The sequence below is a fragment of the Orcinus orca genome, chromosome 7 (genome assembly GCF_937001465.1).
Source record: "Orcinus orca chromosome 7, mOrcOrc1.1, whole genome shotgun sequence".
In the NCBI taxonomy this organism is placed as follows: Eukaryota; Metazoa; Chordata; class Mammalia; order Artiodactyla; family Delphinidae; genus Orcinus; species Orcinus orca.
In genome coordinates, this window is record NC_064565.1 from 23,070,087 (window position 1) to 23,095,375 (window position 25,289).

General features: G+C 37.9%; 1 protein-coding gene and 1 non-coding gene across 8 annotated transcripts in view; both read right to left on the bottom strand.

Moving 5' to 3' along the window:
- The window catches only part of NCKAP5 (NCK associated protein 5), a 1,039,671-nt gene that overhangs the window by 565,853 nt on the left and 448,529 nt on the right, over positions 1-25,289 (bottom strand). For all 7 annotated transcript variants that reach the window (XM_033440354.2, XM_033440356.2, XM_033440353.2 and 4 more), the window contains one exon: positions 12,247-12,310. In XM_033440354.2, coding sequence (XP_033296245.1) covers positions 12,247-12,310 — 64 coding nt within the window. The remainder of the gene's footprint in view (positions 1-12,246; positions 12,311-25,289) is intronic.
- On the bottom strand, positions 1,735-1,807 carry TRNAW-CCA (transfer RNA tryptophan (anticodon CCA)). The gene has a single exon. It is a non-coding gene; the product is annotated as a tRNA-Trp (tRNA).

A 25,289-nucleotide genomic window follows, 5' to 3' on the forward strand; every position in this document is an offset into this window, starting at 1 on the left:
ATTTACTCTATAAATTGTCACAGTGGCCTTTTTCAATTGTCCATTCTTTCCTCACTGAATTGTAATTCTACTTCCATTATAGATTCCTATTCACATGTGGCCTACTCAAGGCTCTGCATTCTGTTCTCCCGGTTTATTTGGATATCTCTGCCCAACACTACACAGATTCAATTGCTTTAGCTTTATGATAAATCTTCATGTGTGATAGGATACAACACCTCCTGTTATCTTTTCCTTAAAATCATATCATCTATACTTAAACCTACATTTTTGGGACTTCCCTGGTGACACAGTGGTTAAGAATCTGCCTGCCATTGCAGAGGACATGGGTTCAAGCCCTGATCTGGGAAGATCCCCCACATGCCGCGGAGCAACTAAGCCCGTGTGCCACAACTACTGAACCTGCGCTCTAGAGTCCATGAGCCACAACTACTGAGCCTGTGCACCACAACTACTGAAGCCCCCACGCCTAGAGCCCATGCTCCGCAACAAGAGAAGCCACCGCAATGAGAAGCCCGCGCACCGCAACGAGGAGTAGCCCCCGCTTGCTGCAAGTAGAGAAAGCCCACGCACAGCAACAAAGACCCAACACAGCCCAAAATAAATAAATTTAAAAAATAAATTTATTAAAAAAACCCCTACATTTTAAATATTAATATTAGATTAGCTTTTTGTATTCTGTGAAAACCCCTTTGGGATTCTGATTAGAATTACATGGAATATATAAATCACTTTGGGGTAAGTGGATACCTTTATGGTACTGAGTCTTCCCTTCCAAGAATATATGGCCCATCTCTCCACTAATTTATCTCTCCTCTTTTATACTCTTTAACAATTGCTCCATCAATATCTTACGTATTCCTTTTTAGATTTATTCTTAGATGCCTTTAAAAAAAACTATTTTAGGGCTTCCCTGGTGGCGCAGTGGTTGAGAGTCCACCTGTCAATGCAGGGGACACGGGTTCGTGCCCTGGTCCGGGAAGATCCCACATGCCGCGGAGCGGCTGGGCCCGTGAGCCATGGCCGCTGAGCCTGTGCGTCCGGAGCCTGTGCTCCGCAACGGGAGAGGTCACAACAGTGAGAGGCCCGTGTACCGCAAAAAAAAAAAAAAAAAAAAAACTATTTTAAGTACTGTCTCTTAAAACTACCCTAAGAGTTGATGATGTATATGTAGGATTTCTATTAACTTTTGTATATTCATCTTATACCCAGCAATCTTCTAAAAGTTTGTCTAAAGTTTCTATTTAGACAATCATCATTTGCAAATAATACAAACTGCTTTTTCCCCAATCCTTACATCACTTACTTATCATATGCTAGTTAGGACCAGAAGTATAAAAATAAACAGCAGCAGTGACAGGCAGCATCTTGGTCTGGTTATGGATTTTAAAAGGAACGCTTCTACCATTTCACCATTAAGCACAATTTTTACTAAAGATTTTCCATGGACACCTTTTATCAATTTAAGAAAACATCCTTTTGTTCTTGGCTGACTACATTTTTTTTAAATTATTGTGAATTGGTATTGAATTTTATCAAATGTTTTACTCTGTATCTGTTGAGTTTTTGTTCTGTGTTTATAACTGCCGTCAATTATTTTAATCGAGTTTCTTTTTTTTTTAATATTTATTTGGCTGTACCGGGTCTTAGTTGCAGCACACGGGATCTTCGTTGCTGTGTGTGTGATCTTTAGCTGTGGCACATGGGATCTTAGTTGTGGCATGTGGCATCTAGTTCCCTGACCAGGGATTGAACCTGGGCCCCCTGCATTGGGAGCATGGAGTCTTAACCATTGGACCACCAGGGAAGCCCCGTCGATTTTCTAATGTCAAGCAATCATTGCGTTCCTGGAATAAATCCCACTTTAAATAAGCCTCATGAAAGTGAGTTGGCACCTAGCGCCCAGATCTTGGTTTCAAATACCCTTATCCATTAAATAAAACCAGTGTTCCTTAGAGAAATGGCCGATTCTAAGACTGCGGGAGGGAAATATACAAGATGAGCCTGTACTATCTTGTAAAACTAGAAAGTAAGAAAGTGCTAAGAAGAAAGAGAAAAGAAAAGAAAGAAAAAAAGAAAAGAAAACAGGCAAGGCAAGGAAAACAAACAAAAACAATGACGACAGTGTGTGAGAGGGACAAGATTGCCAACCATAAGGGCTCCTAATGGCCAAAGCTGAACAAATAGAGCAACAAAATTACGTGGTTTATGTTGGTTTATAACCCGAAGTATAAAAGTAAATATCAATGCATTCATAGTAATATAAATGCTTGAATAAATAAACAGGAAAGAACAAACAAATCTCCCATGTGGAAGAATTCAAAATAATTTACACAGATACTGCACGCTCAGGAGGAAGAGCACGACTGCACACTCCTTAAGCGTGGGCCATGCAGAGAGACTTCCTTCCAAAGAGGACGGTATGGAAGGGGGTGGTGGGAGAGACACTTCACAGTGGAAACCTGACAAATACTACCTCAGCCACGTGGTCAAGGTTCACCTAAATAATGATGAGTTATAGTGATAATACGCAACCTTGATACGATGTGATACAAATGGCACTTTAGCTTGTGGTCTCCCTCCCCCACATCTATCCCAGTCTAATCATGAGAAAAACAGCAGACAAATCTCACTGAGACAAATGTCCCAAAATAGCTAACCAGGGCTCCTCAAAACGGTCAAGGTCAGCAAAAACAAGGGAAGTCTCAGGATCTGCCACAACCAAGAAGAGCATAAGGAGACAAGATGAGAAAATGTAATGGTTATCCTGGAGAGGATCCTGACACAGAGCAAGGACATGAGGTGAAACGATGGGAATGGGAACAATGAATGGACTTTAGTTAATAATAATGTATCGATATTGGTTCCTTAGTTGTGACAAAAGCACCATACAACAATAAGACGTTAATAATTGGGAAACTGGGTATGAGGCATACAGGAAATCTCTCTACTGTCTGTGCAATTGTTTGGTAAATGCATAACTTTTCTCCAATGAAAAGTTTAGCTTTTATTTTTTAAACAGTGAGTTGGGGATACTTCTTTCATCTTCTTTCAGCACCAATTTGTATAAAATATTATCTCCTTCACTACAGGTTTGGTTGAACTCCTCTGTAAAATCATCAGAGCCTGGCAGCTTTCCGGGGAAGGAGGGGGTTAAGAAACTTTTTATCGTGAAACATTTTAAACATCTGTAAAAGTAGAAAAATGTATAATAAACAGTCAACTTCAACAATTATCAAATATCGCCAATTTTGATTCACCTACACGTCCAGCTATTCTCCTCTTTCAGTATTATTTGAAGTAAACCCAGACATCACAGTACTTCACTGGCAAATATTTCTCTGCATATCTCTAAACAGTAAGAACTCTTTTGAAACACATGACCATAATATCAAGTTTATATCTATATACTGACAATAATTCTTTATGTCAAATACCCAGTTAGTGGTCACAAGTCTAATTGTCTTCTAATTTTTATGCATATGTGGATAAATTAGTGTTGCTGAAAACTGCACTATTTTTTCATTTTGTACTTCATTGGTTTCTGTTTTTTATTTCATTATTTCTTTCCTCTTCTCTCTTTATGTTTATTATTCTTTATTGCTGCTTGAGTTAAATGACTGATTAATTTAAAATATTTTCTCTTCCTATTACATACATTTAAAGGTGTATATCTCACCATACGTTTTGATTTAATTACACTGCCTAAGTTTGTGTAAATAGAGTGTTTTCATTTTCATTCAGCTTAAATATTTTTAATTTCTCTTATAATTTATTTGCTTAAAAGTGAATAAAATATATATATCAGAATCATTTTGCTGTAACCTAAAACTAACATAATATTGTAAATAAACTCTACTTCAAAAAAATATTTAAGCGAATAACAAAATATTTTATTAAAAATTTCAAAGTTATTCTGTTTTGAGGGATTATTATTGATTTCTGGTATTACTGACTGTGAACAGAGATCATGAAAAGTACGACATTGATGTATTTGTGCAATAAGTATTTTATAGTATAAATTTTATGAAAGCAATGACTTCATTTTATTCTCTCTTGGATAAGCTGAACAGATAAATGAACAAAATAATACGCAGGGCCTATTTCCAAAATTTAGCACATATACAGAAACATGTCCTAAAGTTTGGCATCTACTGTTCTAAACTCTTAGAAAGCCATGTCTACTTGGCTTTTTAACTTATGAAGTTGGCTGTTGTGAACAAGAGAAAAACACCCCTGGTTCTATTTCCAGAGATGTATTATGGATGTATTTCAGCTACTGATAAACACTGTGAATGGTGTGTTGTCCAAGATGCTTCTCTTCTTTGGATGATACTTTAAACTCAACTGCCATGACCGCTGCTAACATCAATATGTTAACACAAGGAGACACGTCCAAGCTTCCCATGAGACTATAACCAAGTTTTCCCCAAATCGGTTGATTTACATACACTAATAACAAATGATCAGAAAGAGAAATTAAGAAAACAATCCAATTACATCAAAAATAATAAAATACCTAAGAACGAGTTTAACCAAATGTAACTCTAAGACAATGATGACAGAAATTGAAGAAAAAACAAATAAATGGAAAGACATTCTGTGCTCATGGCTTGGAAGAGTTAATATTGTTAAAATATACATACTACCCAAAGCAATCTACACATTCAATGCAATTTCCATCAAAATCCAAATGGTATTTTTCATAGAAATAGAACAAGCAATCCTAAAATATGTATGAAACCACAAAAAAAATGTGAATAGCCAAAGCAATCTTGAGAAAGAAGAACAAAGCTGGACGCATCATGCTTCCTGATTTCAAACCGTATTACAAAACTATAGTAATCAAAAAAGTATGGTGTTGGCATAAAAATAGACACATAGATCAATGGAACAGAATAGAGAGCTTAGAAATATAGCCACACATATATGGTCACTTAATCTATGACAAAGGAGGCAAGAATATACAATGAGGAAAAAACAGTTTCTTTAATAAATGGTGTTGGGAAAACTGGACAGTCACAAGCAAAAGAATGAAATTGGACCACTATCTTACACTATACACAAAAATTAACTCAAAATGGATTAAAGACTTGAACATAAGACCTGAAACCATAAAACTCACAGAAGAAAACACAGGCAGTAAGCTGCTTGAGATCAATCTTGGTGATGATTTTTTGGATTTGACACCAAAAGCAAAGGCAACAAAAGGAAAAATAAATAAAGGGGACTACATCAAACTAAACAGCTTCTGCACAGCAAAGGAAACCATCAACAAAATTAAAAGGTAACCTACTAAATGGGGGAAAATATTTGCAATCATATATATGTTAAGGAGTTAACATGCAAAATATGTAAAGAACTCATATAAGTCATCAGCAAAACACACAAACAATTCAATTCAGAAATAGGCAGAAAATCGGAATACAGGCATAGCTTGTTTTTTGTGCTTACTTTACTGTGTTTCATATTTGTGTTTTTTACAAATTGAAGGTCTGTGGCAATCCTGTGTTGTCAGATTATGGTTAACATATTTTAGCAGTAATGTACTTTTTAAATTAAGGTATGTATTTTTAAAAATACATAATGCTATTGCACACTTAACAGACTACAGTGCAGTGTAAACATAACTTTTATACGCACTGGGAAACCAAACAATTCATGTGACTCACTTTATTGTGATATTTGCTTTTTTGCAATGGTCTGGAACCAAACCTACAATATCTCCAAGGGACATCTGTAGACCTTTTCCCAAAGAAGACATATAGATGGGCAACGGGTACATGAAAAGGTACTTAATATAACTAATCACTCAGTAAGTGCAAATCAAAATCACAATATGATATGATCTCATACCTGTTGGAATGACTATTAACAAAAAGACAAGAAGTAAGTGTTGGCTAGGATGTGGAGAAAAGGGAACCCTTGTGTACTATCAATGGGAATGTAAATTGGTAAAGACTCTATGGAAAACGATATGGAGGTTTCTTAAAAAATTAAAAACAGAACTACCATATGATCCAGCAATTCCACTTCTGGGTATTTATCTAAAGGAAATAAAATCACTATCTTGAAAAGATATATGTACCTCCATGTTTGTTTCCACATTATTTACAATAGGTAAGACATGGAAATAATCTAAGTGTCCATTGATGGATGAATGGATAAAGGAAATCTAGTATACAGTATATACAATGGAATATTATTCAGCCATAAAAAAGAAGGAAATGCTGCCATTTGCAACAATGGATGGACTTTGAGGGCACTATGCTAAGTGAGATAAGTGAGACTGAGAAAGACAAATACCACGTGATCTCACTTAGATGTGGAATCTTAAAAAAAAAAAGACAAACTCATAGATACAAAGACAGAGGCAGGGAGAGGGGAGGGGTGGACAAAGTGGGTAAAGGGGGTCAAACGGTACAAATTTCCAGTTATAAAATAAGTCCTGAGGATGTAATGTATTGCATGGTGACTATAGTTAATAATACTGTATTTTATATTTGAAAGTTGCTAAGAGAGTAGTAGATCTTAAAATTTCTCATCACAAGAAAAACAGTTTGTAAGTGTGTGGCGAAGGATATTAGCTAGACCTACTGTGGTGATCATTTCACAAAATACAGGTAGCCCCCACTTTTTAAAAGTTTGCTTTGCACGACTTCACTTTTATGAATGACCTACATCTGTACTTTTTTTCACTAACCAAAAGAAATCCAAAGCATATGTTTACTATTACAAAAAAAGGTAATTGTGTCTTGCTTTACACCGTCTCAGCTTACCAAAGGTTTCATAGGAATGCTCTCTTTTCAGATAGCAGGGGAAACCTGTATATATATATTGAACCATTATGTTGTATACCTCAAATTAATATAATGATATATGTCAATTTTATCTCAAAAGAAAAAGAAACACAAAAATAGGTTATAGGTTAGTTCACCCTGTAATCCTAACCCTCCTCCTTTGACAGCAGTTAGAAAATCAGTTGTATCACCCACTGCGCTGCTGTGAAACAAAACTAAACACCTGTCCCCAAGAAATCTAGCAGTAGGAATTGACATGTTTAGGTACTACAGCTTCAGGCCCCCTTACTTCTGGGTTTCCAAACTCTGAATCTCCCTTCTCGGCTGCCCTCTTGTCTACCAGAAGCCAGACAACACAGCTGTGCAGCAATGCCAAGAGGAAGGGCACACTGGGCAAAATCCTGAAAACTCACCAAGGCAATATCACCTGGGCTGCTTGCAATGTCCCTATTTCTACATGCGTCTCTTAAGTTAAAAGAAATTATCTCTTCTTGTTTAAATAACCGTTATTTAACACTGTGACTTTTGCTATCTACAAATGACTAAGAGGGAAAATAAACTCACATGCTGCACAGGGTAGGGGACCAACAAGTTAAAAATAAGACTAGGACTAAAGCTCTCAAACACTATGCAGATACTTGAAGAAGAGAATCCTGCAGTTAAACAGAGACCCACTAGAAACTGTGGGTCCACAGGCATGAAGTTTCTTTAATGTGTTTTTGTATCAGTGAATCCAGCTAACTCCAGTTATCACCACAGCTGGCTGTTCATGCTGCGGCACTGAATGAATGAATAAGATCTGGTGAGGGATTCTGCTGACCTAAGTTTGCCCCATCCTCCAGCAAGGAAGTCACAGAGAGTCCAAGGATTCTGATCTCCCTACTTCCTCCAGCTCTTCTCTGCTTTTTCTCAAATTCCTGATACAACTGTCAAATATCCTAATCTTTGACAGTTATTCCTTGGATGTTCTTGTGCAAAAAAGACAAGAGGATATGGTTCTGAATTTAGCTGATGGTACAGGATGGTAACACCCAGCCAGTGTCTGAATATCCAGCTGTAGGAAAGAAGGGAATCCTGCAGCAGGTTAAATGGGGATACTATGCTTCCTCAGTGTCTTGAGATGAGTAATCAAAAATGGATATTCTTCTTTTCCCCAAACAGAATGGGATGAAAAGGAACCATACAGTGTTGTTAACTTTGCATAACTAAACCAAACATTTAAAAAATTATGTTTGGTAGAATATTAGTGTTCTTGAGATACGAATAAAAAACAAAGACAAACTCACAGTGGTAGAAGTGACATTCTTTAAAAAAATTTTAATATAAATGTAAAAAAAATAAACATATTAAGCCATTTTTCATGTCATTTTGAAATAGTCTCTGAGGTACTCCTGTGTCATAAATACATATAAAAATACTTTTTTTAAAAAGCCAAATACATATTTTTAACTCATGAACCCTGATTGCTGTTCAATAAATAAAATTATCTTTTTAAGTTTGGATAAAAAAGAATAATCAGAAAGAATTCAGCCTATAAAATATTAAATAGACAAATTTCTAGTAATTAAAACAATTTAGGCTATCGTAAGAATAGACTAAATAAGGTTAATAGAAAAGAATGAGCCATCCAGTAATTGAGGCGTATTGATACGGATTGAATTTGGAAGATGGTAAATGCGACAGTAAAGGTTAGATACTAGTTAATTTCCCAACACCATTTATTGAACAGTTAATTTGGGCAAACACTCATTTTGATCCCTACCTCACACCAATGTAATTCCACCTAGAATATGCAAAGATTTACATATAGAAAAATAAAAACTATATGCATTCTAGAAGATACTGGGAATGAATATACTCTTGGGGTAGAAGGGGCCTTTTTTACTTATAACAAAGTTTAAGATGACATCAAAGTCTTATGGACAGAAAAGATCCTGCAGTAAATCGAATCAGTGAGAGAGAACACAAGCTGAAATACAATCTCCCAGAATAAAGAGAAACATGATCTTATAGCAGTTTGTGAAAAATACTGAAAGGTAAGTATGAAAACAATGGCAATAGTTATTTGGTGGAAGAACAAAGAAACAAACAGGAAACGTATAATATACTCAAAGATAGCTTTCCCAAATAAAGACCTGAGTTAACAGAACAAAAGCACAGACAGAATTGTTAAAAACCCATAAAGGAATGAGTCCAAGGTCATATAGCTAACTACTGATGGAGCTGGACTTTGAACCCAGACTTGCCTCATTCCCAAATCCATATTCTTTCTTATTTCCACATGTGTCAATCAGCCAGCAAAAAGAAATCTTTCTACATGCAATGCAGTACCCTGAACTGAACCCTAAATCAGAAAGGGGACATTATTGCAAAAACTGGTGAAATTCCAAAAAAAAATCTAGAACTTAGTTAACAGTTATGTGCCAATGTTAATTTCTCAGTTTCTATAATTACACCATGGTTACGTCAGTATTAACACTAGAAAACTGGTTAAAGAGTATGCAGGTGTGCGACTTCATGGAAGTCTAAAATTGTTCCAAAATAAACAGTGTGTTAAAAGAAGAAATCTCTCAAAAATGATGCCTTGGGTACTAACTTAAAAACTTATAAGTAGAAAGATTTATTGCATAGTCAAATTTTTAAAAGGCCATGTTTTGCATTAAAGACTTTGATTATAACAGGTTCACTGATGATGGTTAAAATAATTATCTGCTTCAATTATATAGCATTTTGAAAATACTTATATAACTTTTTCCATACATACCATTTTTCCTTTCATGTGGATAAAACATAGCATACTGTGAATATTATTCTTTAAAAGCATAAGGTGATCTGGTTGCGATGAACTGCTTTCCATTTCTGCTAAAAACGTGACAAAAGTTCTGGGCTCATAACAGCAAGAATTAAATTTAGAGGCTTAATAGAACTGCCTGATTTTAGGAGCTGTCAGATACTGAAAGAATCAGGCCTTCAGAAATAAATGAATCCTAGGAGCAGAAAAGATGAAGCATATAATTAAGTTGAAAATTCGGGATGGGGGACGACTAGGTAAGGAAAGAGGGGAAAAAAATACCAAGAAAGAGGGAGAAAAAAGCAAAATGTAGGACATGAATAAAAATCAGGGCTTAGGTGTCTCTAAAGAATTGAGATGTGATCAATTACGGAATTGGGGGAAACAGTCGTATGAACAGTAGTAAATCAGATGGCATCAGGGCACTCACTAAAAGCCTTCCAGTGGATCCTGTCACTCAGAGCATGAGCCAGAGATCTCTGGGGACCTTGATGACATACTCCTCTGCCCCGGTCACTTCTCTGAATTATCTTCTACTGTTCAGCCTCTCCCTCATGCCCTCCAGCCATCCTGTTTCTCCACGCTGTTCCTCAGGCAATGCAGGCCTTTGAACTTGCTCACCTCCCCGCCAGGAATGCTAACCCCCGCTGGAACTATCATCATGGTTCATTCCCTCTCCTCCTCAACGTCCCTCTAATACTAACTCTTCAGTGATTTACTACTGAGAACACTCATACTGATCCCCTAGCATCCCACTTTCCCCTACCCTGATCTTATTTTCTCATAGCTGCCTCCACCATCTGACAGTAATTCCATCAAACATCTGTCTCCCTAACGAGTAGAATGTAAGCTCTCAGATGTTTGCCTGTTTTTTCCACTGATGCTTCCCCAATGCCTAGAACAGTGCTGGGTAGGGTTAGGGTTAGGTGCTCCATAACTTACTTGTTAAATCGGTCAATACATAAACGTGATTTTTCATTAACATTATTTAAAGATGAGTAACAAAACACTGGTAACTTTTCCAAAGTTGGTTTTTGAGCAACCAGAGTCACTTTTTGTTTGCCTGTGTTTTCTGGGTATTTTCTACACTGAACAATGACTTCTATAACGTTTTAAAAGGGGGTTTCGTTTTATGAAAAACTCGACAGTTATCTGTCTGAGATGATTTCAACTCAGGCTCATTCAATATCAGAATCAGAAAGATATATTCTTTAGGGGCCTGTTCTTATGAACTTAAATAACATTTAGTTATTACCAGAAAAATCTTCCCATTATCAAAACTTTACATGAACAAACGCTCATTCGCAGGACTGCAAATCATACAATCCCAACTTCCTCATCTTAAGGATGAAGAAACAGACCTAGAAAAGCTGTCACTTCTTCACCTTCACTTTGAACATAGCTGATGAAGTGTTGAACAGGAGCTAGCTAGCCTGAACAAAGATGGAAACATTACAGAATGGCCTAGCTCAGAAACATTTTGCAATGCAGTAAAAGTCCAGATTGAACATTTTCAGTTCACTGTTTAACTAAACCTTCATTTTCTTCAACTTATTCCCATGTCATTGCTCAAAGATGCTTGCGAGCAGCTTCATCGTATTCTTGGAACAGTCAAGATTCTCTTTGCCTTAAGATCACTAGCAGAGCAAACAACACGATCACCAAGTACTTTAGCAAGCTCAAGGGCCACGGAACCTTCCAGAATCCACTCAACAGTCAACCTCTTGTTCCAGCCCTCTGCCTTCCCTCTTGAGAGAAGTTCAAGGCCAGCTTATTTTACAAATTTCTTACACTTTTCAGCAGATGAATTGTCAATTAACTCTCATGAAATCAAATGCAAGCAGCTTTCAGGGTCTGAAAATGTGTGGCTTCTCTTTTCAAAAAAGCATTAGCTGAAAAGTTGCATGTGTGCCATTGTTTTGTTATACGTTTGGAAAAAATCTGATGTCATATTTTTTTTTTCAGAGATAGCAGCAGCAGTTAACCCACACAAGTCCATTCCCCAGGTCCCCCGACAGCCATCTCCGATACTAGAGGGGCACACAGGCAGATACTTTGGCAAAGAAAGTCTACAAAATGACGTTGCTACAGGCCAGAACAACCATATTGATTTTTAGTACAATTCAAAACACAAGGAAACATCAGTTTCCTAAATGGTACACACTGAAATGGACAGGGAGACTACACCACAAAGAGCGGAGAGAAGGAAGACGATAAAAGACAATTACGTTAGCAAACAGCTGAGTGCTCTTTTCGGCTGTTTATTTTTCAGGTTCGAAGAACTGAGAGGCTTGAATTAAGTTGCACTGTCCTTGTCTGAAAAATCCGAGAGCGCTCCTTTACGGACATTGTGCTCGCAGCTGGAAGCCTGGGCATCCAGTGGACCTTCAGGAAATAAAGCCGTACAACCCTCTGAACATTTGAACATCCTCCTTAAAGCTCAAAGAGTTCTTTTTCCCAATTAATATTTCCCGCTCTCTCAGCAAATGGCAGATCTGTTTAAACTGCACTCTAAACATATTATTTACCAATACAGCATTCAGTTTGCTACGAGCAAATATTTTCCTTTGAAATCCTTAACGAGACAAAAATGCCTTTCAAGCCAGAGACTTCGGAAGGGAGGTTGGGAATCAGGACAGACCAGCTGGGACTTACCATGGCCCCCTCACTTCTCCTTTGGGCAACTTCTCTCTGCAGTCGGGCCACAGCCAACTTCTCCCTGGAGAAGCAAAAGCACATGATTAGTTGACCATCCTTCTCAATGCAGAGGTACACCGGCCTGGCTTCAAAACATTCTTCTGAGGTCTCCAGAGGAATCCCTTCCTTGGTTTAGCTCACTTCCTCCACTAAACTTTCTATAAATATTTAAAGTGATTGGTCATGAGTGCATTGTTTTCACTGTGTGTCATGAAAGAGATCTTTTGCCTTGGATTTTATAATAGCCAAATGAATGCTCAATGCCAACTCAAAGCTTCCTTTTAAGTTCATTAACATATATCATTTGTAAATAAATTTTCCATGGCTAAAATATTTCAGTTGTTCTTCCTGTATCAATGTTGCTCATAAATATTTTCGCTATTCTTATTTATTTTGTTGCCCTGCGCTGATACTGAATTTAATAAAGCAAACAAAATGTAACTCTGTACCATTCTCGAAATAAAAATAGAAAGTCCTTTGCAGACTTGCTACATAACAGGCATGGGGCTGAGCATTTTACCTGATCTCATATGAGCCTGAAAACAGCCCTATAATAGGTTTTATTATCCCCATTTCAAAGATGTGGAAACTGAGGCTAAGAGAGGCTAAATAACATATGGACTGTTCATATTTTCTATTTCTTCCTGATTCAGTCTTGGAGCCTCCAACTGGTAAGTAGTAATATTACAATCAAACTTTAGGTTCTCCTTAGCTCAAAACCTAAATAAAAATTCTACATGTCGGGCTTCCCTGGTGGCGCAGTGGTTGAGAGTCCGCCTGCGGATGCAGGGGACACGGGTTCGTGCCCCGGTCTGGGAAGATCCCATATGCCACAGAGCAGCTGGGCCCGTGAGCCATGGCCGCTGAGCCTGCGCGTCCGGAGCCTGTGCTCCACAACGGGAGAGGCCACAACAGTGAGAGGCCCGCGCACCACAAAAAAAAAAAAAAAAAAAAAAATTCTACATGTCATTTTTCAGGGTCTAGGAAATATGAAAATAAGGAATTGAAAGTCAAATTATTTAAGTATTCTTTAGTGCACAACAGGGTTCATTTTGTGTCCTTTATAATTGCAATTCTGATTTCTCTTACAAAAAAAATCTAATATTAACCAAAATTTTAAGACTACTTTTGTAAAGTGACATATCTTCATTTTGGCCAGCTTTTCAATTATTCTTAAAACAGTTGAGAGATGAAGTAGGGATAAGTGAACTCTTCCAGTAAGTCTCAAATCTTAGTTTGAGCAAGAATTTTCTCTGAAATCCTCTACTGCTATCGAGGTGTGAAGCTATTGCATCCCTCAGCCCTCCCTCTACACAGGATTCAGCTACGTGCAAACAGAGAGGAAGCAACCTGAATCCCAGAGAAGGGAGAGGATTTCTCCCCTTCTAACTGCTTGTGTCTTTGAAATGCCCAAGACTATCAAGAAGGCATGTATTGGGTTGGCCAAAAAGTTCGTTTGGGTTTTTCAGTAAGATGTTAACACAAAACCTGAACGAACTTTTTGGCCAACCCAATATTTTAGTTTGGTTAAAGTGGAGTAGCTTTTTAGTAGGAACAGTTCACTCTCTGAATAAACACCTAAAGAAGACTAGAAGGAGGAAAACTAGAGTCAGGAGACTTTTGGGGTATACAAGTTTTGGGAGCCTAGAGCAGGACCTGTGCTTACACCCTATGAGAGGGGCAAAAAGGTAAGCAGGAAGAAGCCAGAGAGAGATGGGGTCACATGCCTCTTTTAGAGGTAAGCAAGGCAGAGAGCCTACACGTGTTCTCTGACCCAAGTCCCGATGAGCAGATGAAAAGGCAGAGCGAAGAGAAGAATGTGACACACTTCTGGCTTAATATGAAAATTAAACACGTGGCAAATACTCATGAGGACAAAAAAAATAGAGAAGAACACACTTTATATTCTATGACTCAGTAAGTCCACTCTGAGGTATAAACTCAACAGAAACTCGGATATATGTTCACTAAAAGGCATGTACTAGAATGTTTATAGGAGGACTACTTGTAATAACCTTAAACTGAAAATGCACACACCCATTAACAATAGAATGGATAAACCTGAACACAGTTATACATTGAAATACCATAAACTACTGAGAAGGAATAATCAAGCCCTCATCACAACAATACCATTGAGAGAAATAAGCAAATGCAGAAGAGTATATATTTTATGATCTCATTTATGAAAGTTCAAAGATGGCATAACTCCTACCTAGTTTGATAAGGTGAGAAAAAGAAATTAAAGACACAAATAACAAAAAGGAAGAGGTAAAATCGTTTATATTCACAGATGACATAATTTTCTAACCAGAAAATCCTAAGGAATTTACAAAACAACAGTACAGCTAATAATTTAGCAAAGTCACAGGATACAAGTCAATTTACAAAAATCAATTATGTTTTTATGTGTTAGCATCACACAACTGGAAAATTAAGTTTAAAGAATCTGTAATAACATAAAATACTTAGGGAATAAATGTAATAAAAGACTTAAACTGCTACATAGGAACCAGAAAACACTGCTTAGAACAATTAAAGGAGATTTTATACATACACATAAACATACACACACACACACACACCCCCCCCACATTCATGGATTCACACACCACATTCATGGATTGAAAGGTTTACTATTACACTGTCAAAATTTTTACCAAAATAATCTATAAATTATTTCTCACTGGGATGTATAACTCCATGAAACTAAATAAAGAGAACCCAGAAGCTACTCTGGTACTAAGGATGGTAATTAAGTTAATATAACAATACCTGAACTCACTGTTTTCTCTGTATACTGAATACGGAGACATTTAACTTCTAGTCTAAACTCTAATCCACATTGTCTTATATTTTCCTTGACTGTTTATTTAGTATATCTTTTCCTCTAAATAAGTTCCTCCTTGACCACAAGGGTGGCAGCCAAAATTGCTGACTGATGCATTTTTGCACGTGGTGAGTTGTGGTGTAGTCGGTGTAGTGTGGTGTAGCTGTGGTATAGCACTGTACCAGCTGCTGCCCTGAATGCTGAGATCACATTTAGTCCACCTCTATAACACCTACTAAGGGCCATTTAGTAGAAACAAAATAAATGTTTGCGATTTGCTGAGTGAGGAATCAGACACAGAATCTAATACCAATTTGCCCAGCATGATAGAATTTCTAATAACTACCAACTTGCATTTATGAGTACACAACACACACACACGCATACACAATGATCCCCACAGGGCACCTTCTGGTTCTAGTTGGCCACAAAAGCTTTTTACACACATTTTAAAATTATGATAAGCACAGCTTCCATGGACTACCAGGTAAATATCTGAGTAAAAGCGTCAACAAAGTAAATTCCTATATAAGGACACTGAATGAGGGGATAATAGTACAGCAGTTCTCATATATTTGGGCCACAGGACCCCTTTGCATTCTGAAAAGTTATTGAGGACCCAAAAGAGCTTGTTTACATGGGTTATAGCTACTGATGCTGACCAAAAGACTTTCTGTTCAAGTAGGTTACGTTCATAGATATTTACCATATATAAATGAAAACAGGTAGTTTTAAAAAATAGTTACCTATAAATTCATTAAAAATTAATAAATCCATGGTAACATAAGTAAAACATTTTTATGAAAAATATTATATTCCAAAACAAGAATAAATTTCATAAGAAGAGTGACACTGCTTTAAAATTGTGCAAATATATCTTTAACATCTGGCTCTACAGAAGACAGCTGGATTCTCATATCTGCTTCCGCATTCAACTTGTTGTGAGAGCACGTCATATAGCTTCTAGAAAACTCCACTACACACCAACGAAAGAATGTAAGGAAAAAAACGCAAATACTAGCTTATGAAAATAGTTTTGACGTTGTGGATCTCTTAAAAGGGTCTTGGAAGCACCCAGCATCCCAGGCCCACACTTTGAGAATTTCGCCCCGAAGACAGATACAGAACTAGAAACGGAAGGCGTTCTGGAAAATTTCCTGGAATCATCATTTCTGATTGCTGAATCTTCAGAGAAAGATTTAATATATATACCAATAGCCTACTAATTTTTTAGAAGAGCAGTTTAGCACAAAAAAGACATTTCTAGAAACAGAACAAGAGTCTATCTTATCACTATCATCCTACTAAATAATAAAAATAATTCTAATACAGTGTAAAGGTTAGGAACATCACTATTTTATCCTTAAAATAGATTTCCTTTATCACACTATTAGGAAATATCACATGGTATAGGTGCTTGTCAAATCTTATTCCGTTCAACTGGAAAGAAAACTCCAATGGTTTTAGCCATTACATAGTTTTTAAGAAGGAAAATATTACTAAATCATAAAATTTTGTAGTCTGCCCACACATTTTATTTTTTGGCCTTCAATAAAGTATGAATGAACCAACATAGAAAACCAACATCTCAGAAGTGGTAGCACATTAGCCACTTGATTTGGTGCAACAGAGAGTAAAATATGTAAAACTAGAAACGTCAACTTTACTTTTGACCTACCGCTACGTGAGCAGAGATGTGCCCGACTTCAAACAGCCACGTGGAAATGTGTGACACAAACGTGGAGAATCTCAGAGTAGTCTGGGTCACAGGAAAGATAATCCCCAACCCTAACCCTGCTCTCTGGTCATCCTAATTTACAAATTGGAAAATCGCTTTAGTCTACTTTATGGGATCTACTCTCATTCAAAGCAGCCTGGTGGTGAAGGACAATTTGCATGACCAACAAATACAAATACAAATGCCTCTTTGGGTCCATGCTCTGTCATTGTTCTAAATCATTTATTCAGGAAATGCAACATATATGATGTCATGGAGCAAAGACTTCTAAGGGTTCCGAATAACAGGGTTTTCTACAGGGTGGGTGGACAAGACCAGTGCCAGTTCCACTGGCACTACAGGAGGGGCACCACAATTTTAGGTACTAGGAGCTATTTTATGTAGTAGGCCTCTGAATCATATTTCCTTTGAAAAGAGGGTTTCAAGGCTAAAACACACCAAAAAGGTTCTTTCTTGAGGTTCAATACTTTGTGTCTCCCAAATCTTTCAAGTTTTTGGTATTCCATGTGTGTGCAGTTTATGTCAGCAGGAGTTTTTCTTAGTAGGAATAGTATTTTTTTGTGTATGAAAGAAGAATTATCATTCTTTATTAAAATTAAGGAAGTAATGGAGTTGAATGGGTGAAATTATCTACAATCAAATTCTTAGGATTTCTAGATGTTAATATTTCTGGGCTCAAATTATGAACTTAAAGTATTAAAAATAAATGGGTCTTTTTTTTTTTTTTTTTTACAGTAATCTCATCTGCTCTTGGGTTTAGTAGTCCCTTGGCAAACCATATCTTCAAACCCCCATGGTCCCAATATACGTGTGAAACCAACTGGGACCATCATCTTTTTTATGCAAATTCGGGGTTGTTAAAAACAGCTTTGTGTAAAAAATAAGGAATCCTTGCCTTGCATGCTACCCAAGGCAAATTAAACACACTCCTAAATACTTGTGTTCCTATTTGAAGGTCTTCGCTCATCTGCTAAAAACTGACAACTGTGCTTTTGCAATATGTCTCTGTTTTGTTTTGTGTTTGTAGCAAAGCCAGTAGCTCATTATGAAGGGGGTATTGACTTTATGATTGCAAAACAAATGCCCAGAGATATTTTATCAAGAGCTGTGGACCCTTACTTACAGAACAGGAATAAAAGAAGGATATAAAGAATAAACACACAATAAAACAAAAGTGATGACAACACTTACTTCTCTTTCAGTTAAATGCAAAGAGAATCTTTCCCTCCAAGAAGGATGAAACAGAGCTACATTTTTATTCAATTTTATGCACAAATGGCGAATTAGTCCCAGGTTTCTAAATCCTTCAGTGCAGCCGCAGACAATCTCAACTAAAGATCATAATAAACAAAGTTATTTATGTGAACCATGGATCTTCAGAAAACTACAGATACATCTACAAGTTAAGCCCATGGAAAGACTGCCTACAATGATACCAACAGGATGCTGGCCTTTGTAAAAGCCAGAAAAGACCTGCAAAGGTTTGGATGTTTGGAAAAATGTTCCCCGAGGGGTAAGCAGCTTTCGAAGGGGGACTGTATTCAGTTTGTGATGTGTGGAGACGTCCGACTTCAGGGCACCGAACAGCCATCTGTTGTAGGAGTGGGGAAGGCAGGCCTGTCTGGAGACAAATCAGTGTTCTGTTGCCATTTTCAAGGAAGCCCTGCACCCATCCTGAATGGGTAAGGATGATGCCACTGTGCAGCCCTGCTCTCCACCAGGCAGATGGTACCCCCATGAGGCTGCCCTGGAGGAAGGGTCGCACTGGCACTCAGCGTGAGTGTGGAGAATTACTTCTACTCATTGTGAGTCTCGTCACCCCAAACTGCTCTATACACACAATGCATTTGAAGGGTGCCAATCGAAACGCACCTCCAGCAAGCTGTCAGTACACTAAATACTCTGCCAGCTAATCTGTACAATTTCTACTTGACTCTTCTGGAAAAATAAAGCAGAACAACTAAGCAGGCTCACACATGTATTTAAAAAGAAAAAAAACATTATGGGGCATCTTACAAACCCGAAGTCCATTTCCTTTACTGTGGGAAAGAGATTGGGCTATTAAAGAATCTTCTACTATCCCCCCAAACTGGACCTTCATGTTAGTTTTGGTCGTTAGGTTAAGCTCCTATATTCTAAAGTATTTAAAACTCAGTTATTTTTATGTATTATATAATATATACATCTATCTCTATTTTACTTTATTTGGAATATTCTGCTGATTATATACAGTAATCCAATGATGGTGGAGATTCTAATTCATTCAGCAAACACTTAAAGTTGAGTTTAATGAGTTTAGGCACTGGGAAATAAAGATAAATAAGATGGTTCTAAATTCAGAGAGCTCAGGGTCTAACAGACAGAACGCATACCTAGGCACACCTGTGTCATAAGATGCACTAAGCATAACGTGAGTGCTGGGTATTCAAAGGCGTATTCAAAGCTAGCTTTTAAAATAAATGTTAGGTAATGATTTTATCAAAAAATAGAAAGTAAACTGCCTTGAAATGGGAAGGTGCATTCTCCTATTTCTAAGAGAGTTAGTTTTCAAATTTCATGCTTTTTGGCAAGTCATATAGAAAAACAGGTCTGTTTCCACAAGTCTTTTAATTATAGAGAATCTCTATTATAGGTCTTGATTCCACTCTTCCCTAAATTCCTTAAGTTTGGCAGGTGATGGTACTGGACTTCAGTTCAGTTCCCAGTTCTGCCCCTTTGGGTCATGGTTTTATCCAGGTCACTTTTCAGAGACACTCGACCGATGTCTTCAGCCTTTTCCATTCCGATACATCATATCGAATTTTAAAAGATAAGAGGAATGGTTAATATTTATTGAACAGTTAGTATGTCAAGCACGGTTCTAGATACATGAAATATTTAAACCTCCAACAATCCCATGAGGTAGGTATTATTATCATTTCCAGGACACACAGCAATGCTTCTCAAACTTTTTTTAGAACTTTTTACACTCTGAAAAAAAATCTTTGAGGACTCCAAAGAGCTTTTGTTTATGTGGGCTATATCTATCAATGTTTACGGTATTCAAAATGAAAACCAAGACTCTAAATATATATTAATTTACATATATTTATATATAGTAAAATACAAATACTATATATATTAATTTCTTTGAAATAACAATAATAATTCCATTACAGGTAAACAACATATAATTGTGAAATACAACTATAGATTCCAAAACAAAAATTAGTAACAAGAATGGCAGTGTTTTATAGTTTTGCTAATGTCTTTCATGTCTGGCTAACAAAAACGACATCTGGATTCCCGTATCTACTTCTGTACTCAGGATATTGCAATGTTAACATGTTGAAAAGCCTCTGGCAAACCACTGTATGCCCATGAGAGTGAAAAAGACAAATAACATCTTAGTACTCTTAGAAAAACAGTTTTGACCTCTGAATTCTTGAAAAAGTCATAGGGCCCTTGGAGCCCCCAGTACACAGTCTGAGCGCTGATGTACAGTGACACCCATCTTCCACGGGGAAACTGAGGCTCAAGTAGGCTGGGAAACATGCCCACTGTGCCTTAGCTGTTAAATTTAAATACAACCATGCATGTTTTTCCAAATCTGCAAAATAGTGATGAATACTTATTTAGTTAAAATCTCATTTGCTAGAACTTGTGCCTCTGTATTTATCATCACCTATTAACCACCGCCTCTACTGCTAGAGAAGGAATCATCAATTGAAACAGGCTGGGACCTGGGACCTGGGACCCTTTGCTACAATGCTGGCACCTGGACAAACATCTTGTCCAGCAAAAAAATACAAAGAAACTATAAGGGACTAAAAATGTGTGCATGCGCAGATAGGGCAAATTATGGACAAGATACAAAGAGACCAAAAAAACCCAACTGCCACTTCTGAAGAGCAGGGAGCAAAAGCAGGGTACTGGGCATGCTGCACACAACACCACCAAAGGGGTGGGCAGACCACCTAAGGCCCCCCTCCAGCCCGACCCCTAGGCACACCCCTACCTTCATCCCATATTAGGATCCAGCTTGGCCCGCCTCGGGGAACGAGTGAGCAAGGGAACCTGTTGCTTCTTCTCGCTCCCCCCTGCTGCAGCAGGGGCCCCAATAAAGCCTTGCCTGCATTTCTTGTCTGGCCTCCGATCAATTTCTATTAACTAAGGAGGCAAGAACCCTGGTCGGGAACACAATAATGCAAGAAATCATGGGGGTGTCCAAGGATGAAACATCCTTGACCCTTTCCATAGCAATCAATGGGAAAACCACTGATCTAACTTTTCAAGGACACACTGAATCCAAGTCCTATGAACCTACATTTCCAGCCGAGTAGAAGAAAAATACGAATGAAATTCCTCATATAAACCTATGCTCAGGCGCACATTCTGTTTCAATTAACACCACCCCCTCCCCATATTTTTCCCTACCAAGATCTCACCAAATGCCCAAGAGGAAATGAGATAAATGATTACCCTCATTTACACCTTGGGGCAGAGAGTCACACTCTAAAATCTTAGAGAAAAGTTTCAATAAATCATCAGTCTTCCCCATTTCTGAGCGGGCCCCAAGAATGAGAGCATGGTGGCAACCTGGTGTGTGTGCGAAGAGAGCAGGTCTGCTCCCCCCGGAGGCCTAGAACCATTCTCCGCCTACACAGGCATCCTGGGGAGCTGCCGGCCACAGAGGCAGGACAATGCCGAGTGCCAGGTGTGCCTGTGGAGTGGGCAGATGGGGAGATCGGGGGCAACAGTCCCTGAGTAATGGTTAAATTAATTAGCCTTTCCAAAGCAGATCATTTAATTACTCATCCGCTCAGATATTCAGGGCAAGGACAGATTTAGAGAAAGTGTGGGAGCTACAACCCAGATGAAAGAAACTTGCATGCAACTTTTTCCAATGCATAATGTCAGTGTTGGCCCCAACACTTATAAATACCCAAAATCACCCTCTTATTCCGTACTTTAGAGGAATCAATTCACATCCACAATGCATAAAAGTCAGGAAGTTGAGAGTGGTTCTCAGTTGGTGACATTAAACGATTTGGGTCAGCAAAAACTAAGGCAGCAGGACTCAGGGCGGCATGCACACACACTGACTGCGGGAGAGAGAGGAAGTGTAATAACAGTGCACTGTGCTGACTAACTGATTCCCTTCCCACTAAGCAAACAAACAAACAAATGAACAAAAAAACAAACTTTTTTAGAGAATACAGCATATTGGAATACAGAGATCATTAGTAAAAACAAACACACACGCAAATGTCAGTTGCCTGCCTTTCTGAAGGTCTTCTGTCCACGTGCTGCTCCTCCTGGAGCTCTCTGAAGATTTCTAAAATTGTTCTCCAATTTTCTAAGTTTCTGGAGAATTTTCTAAAAGTTTTCTAAATATGATGCCATGTAAGTGCGCTAGAACTTGAAAAAGAATAGATACGTGTATATGTATAAGTGAATCAGTTTGCTGTACAACGGAGACTAACCCAACACTGTTAATCAACTATACTCCAATATGAAATAAAAATTTAAAAACAGTTGTTCTATAACGAATGTTCTTCCACTCTCAAAAATGGTGTCTCAAATGACACCCACCTTTTCATTTAGTGGTTCACTGATTCATCCATACAGCCACTTGTGTCACCCACTGTATCCTAATTGCTTACCTGTTTCTCAACCCTACTGGGCTGTAAGACTCAGACGGCTAGGACTTCATGCTCTTTGTGTGTCTGAGGCACAAACCACATCCTCATTGAATGAAAGATCATGATTCAGGGCAAAGACAGCCTGATGGACTTGAGGCAAGATCACCCGCTGCCTTTATCTGTATTGAGTATCAGAGGTTAGTCCCATGCCCCACCAGAGCTTAACAAAATGTCCCAATAAAACCTACTCCTACCAACGCACTTGTAGCGTTCTGCGCACTTCAGATGTACCACGTACTCTTGTTAGCAAATAAATAAACCAATGAAGAAATAAACTTGTCTTTCTGGGGATTCTCCCCTTTATTTCTGCTTAGAACTATTAGCTTTCACTAGAATAATACGTGCTTTAATCACAACATTTTTTATAAACACAGGGTCTAGTAACTTTATTGAACACAATACTGAGTTAAAAGAACCCCATTTTCTTCTCTTTTTTTGTCTGGGGCAGAAGGAAATCCCAAAAGTCTCCTACCTAATGTGTTTCTTAAATACACACTGCAACAAAAAATTCCCCCAACTTCAATGTAGGAAATTTGAGTCTTAATTCTTGCAGTAACTTCTTCCTTGAGTGTAAAGCCAGTTCAAAAAAAATTTCCTAGAGATATACCTTTCTAAGAATCATTGAAGAACTACCTAATTTTTTAAACTTAATTTTCACTTCTGAAAAGCCTAGATTCTTGAATGAGGAATCCTTATGTTTCCATGTTTTCTAAGAAACATGAATTTCCTATGTTCTCATGTTCTATACCCATGATTCTCCTTTTAACATTGAAATTCCACTAAAAAGACACATCTAGGTTTGTTTTACATCTGGCAAATAAGAAAAAACTGAAAAACAAAAGAATTTCATTAATAGTGTTTGATTTTCTTCCATCAATTTTGGTAACATTCAAAAGTAATGGGTGATATGTCATTTAAGACGGAAAGAGAATTCTTAGGGAAAAGAAAACACAAGCTAACCATCTCCTAAGGAGCAATGTATACCTGTGGGTGTGTGAGACAACAGCCTTCATGTTACAATTAATTTGGTTTCCATGGCTTTCAATTAGCAATGGCCCTGAAATCTCATTCTGTCTCTATTTTCATGAAGGTCCCAAGATAGTATCTGCGAGGAGATTCAAGCCATCTCTCTAGGCTGAGAAAAACAAGGCTTATGAGATCCTAAAGGAAGAAGTTGAAGGAGGTAATGAAGACCCTGGTAAGGCTGCAACACAGAATAATTTATCCCCTAAATCCTCCTTCTTCATTTGTGGAATGAGCCACACATACAACGTAAATTCTGCTCAACAAAACGGTGGCTTTTAGGGTGGATTAGCAATGCCATAAATTCATCCCACAAGTACCATGCTGTCTACTACGTCAGAGGCACTTTGCTAGGCTCTGGGGAAGACACAATGACAAGTTAAGGCTTAATCCCTGTAGTCAAGAAGCATCACGTCTTAGAAAACAGACCATGTGTCTATATCCAGTGTTATGAGTTGAACCGTGTCCCCCTAAAAATGTGAATGACTTGACATGTTGAAGTCCCAGAACACGACCTCATTGGAGTCAGTGTCTTTATGGTAATCAAGTTAAAATGCGGTCATTAGAATGAGCCCTAATATCCACTATGACTGAAGCCCTTAAAAAAGGGGGTAAATTTGAAGATAGGTACAAACAGAGAGAATTACATGGGAAGATGAAGGAAGAGATTGGGAAGCTTCTTCTATAAATCAAGCAATGCCAAAGATTGCCAGCAAACCAGAAGCTAGGCAAAGGGCATGGAGAAGATACTCCTCGCAGCCCTTAGAAGGAAGCAACCCTGCCAACACCTTCATATTAGACCCCTAGCCTCCAGTACTATGAGACAATACATTTCTGTTATCTAAGCCACCCAGTTTGTGGTACTTTGTTAGGGCAACCCTAGCAAAGGAGTACATTCAGATGTACTTATATTTTAATATAAGATCTATCAATTACATGTGTTTGGACATAATCCCTCTCTCTACATACAAATATACACGTAGCTTGGTAAAATATAATGGGTGCCCCAAGCAAGTGTCACATAGTTTCAGTAGAAGGAGTATTTAAACACTTGTGACCAAGAGAATCAAGGAAGTCTTTACAGAGGAAATGGCAGTCACATTTCAGACAAGCTAGAGCCACAGTAAATCAGAAGGCAAAAAGTCAGAAGGAATTTATGACTGTAGAACTATAAAATATTTACTGCAAACTTGTTCTTGTTGTTTTTCATCTAAGAAGCTCACTCCTTTTACATGCCACTTCTCAAGAAAGGTCAAGAAGTCTATATGAATGACTCAAGTGGCACACTTCATATCTAAACCTCTACAAGTACACATTCACTTAGCCGCAAAGGTATTTTTAGTACTTTCATCTTCATCTCCTTTTTACTAAGGCTACTGTGATGTCTAGTATAAGATAAAGTGCTGTCTTCCTGCTCTGTTATAAGACTATTGACTTAGTTGGTCTTCCAGACTGGGGGTGGTTTGCAAATAGACTTACTCTGGCTGCCACCTTCTGCTTTGTAAATACACTTAACTCACTCTCTGACTGCTGCCCTTGTTACAGGGATGTGCACTGGTCACTGTGGAGTAGGTAACAAGGAGTTAGAGGGGTCACCTGTGGTCCTGGAACTGGTCTGTCTAGAGACAGAATGATAGAATCCATGACCAGGCCCCCCATAACTCAGGTCTCTCCCAATAAGCCATTATCAAGCCCTAGAAACACTTTTTAAAAGCCAACAATGGGA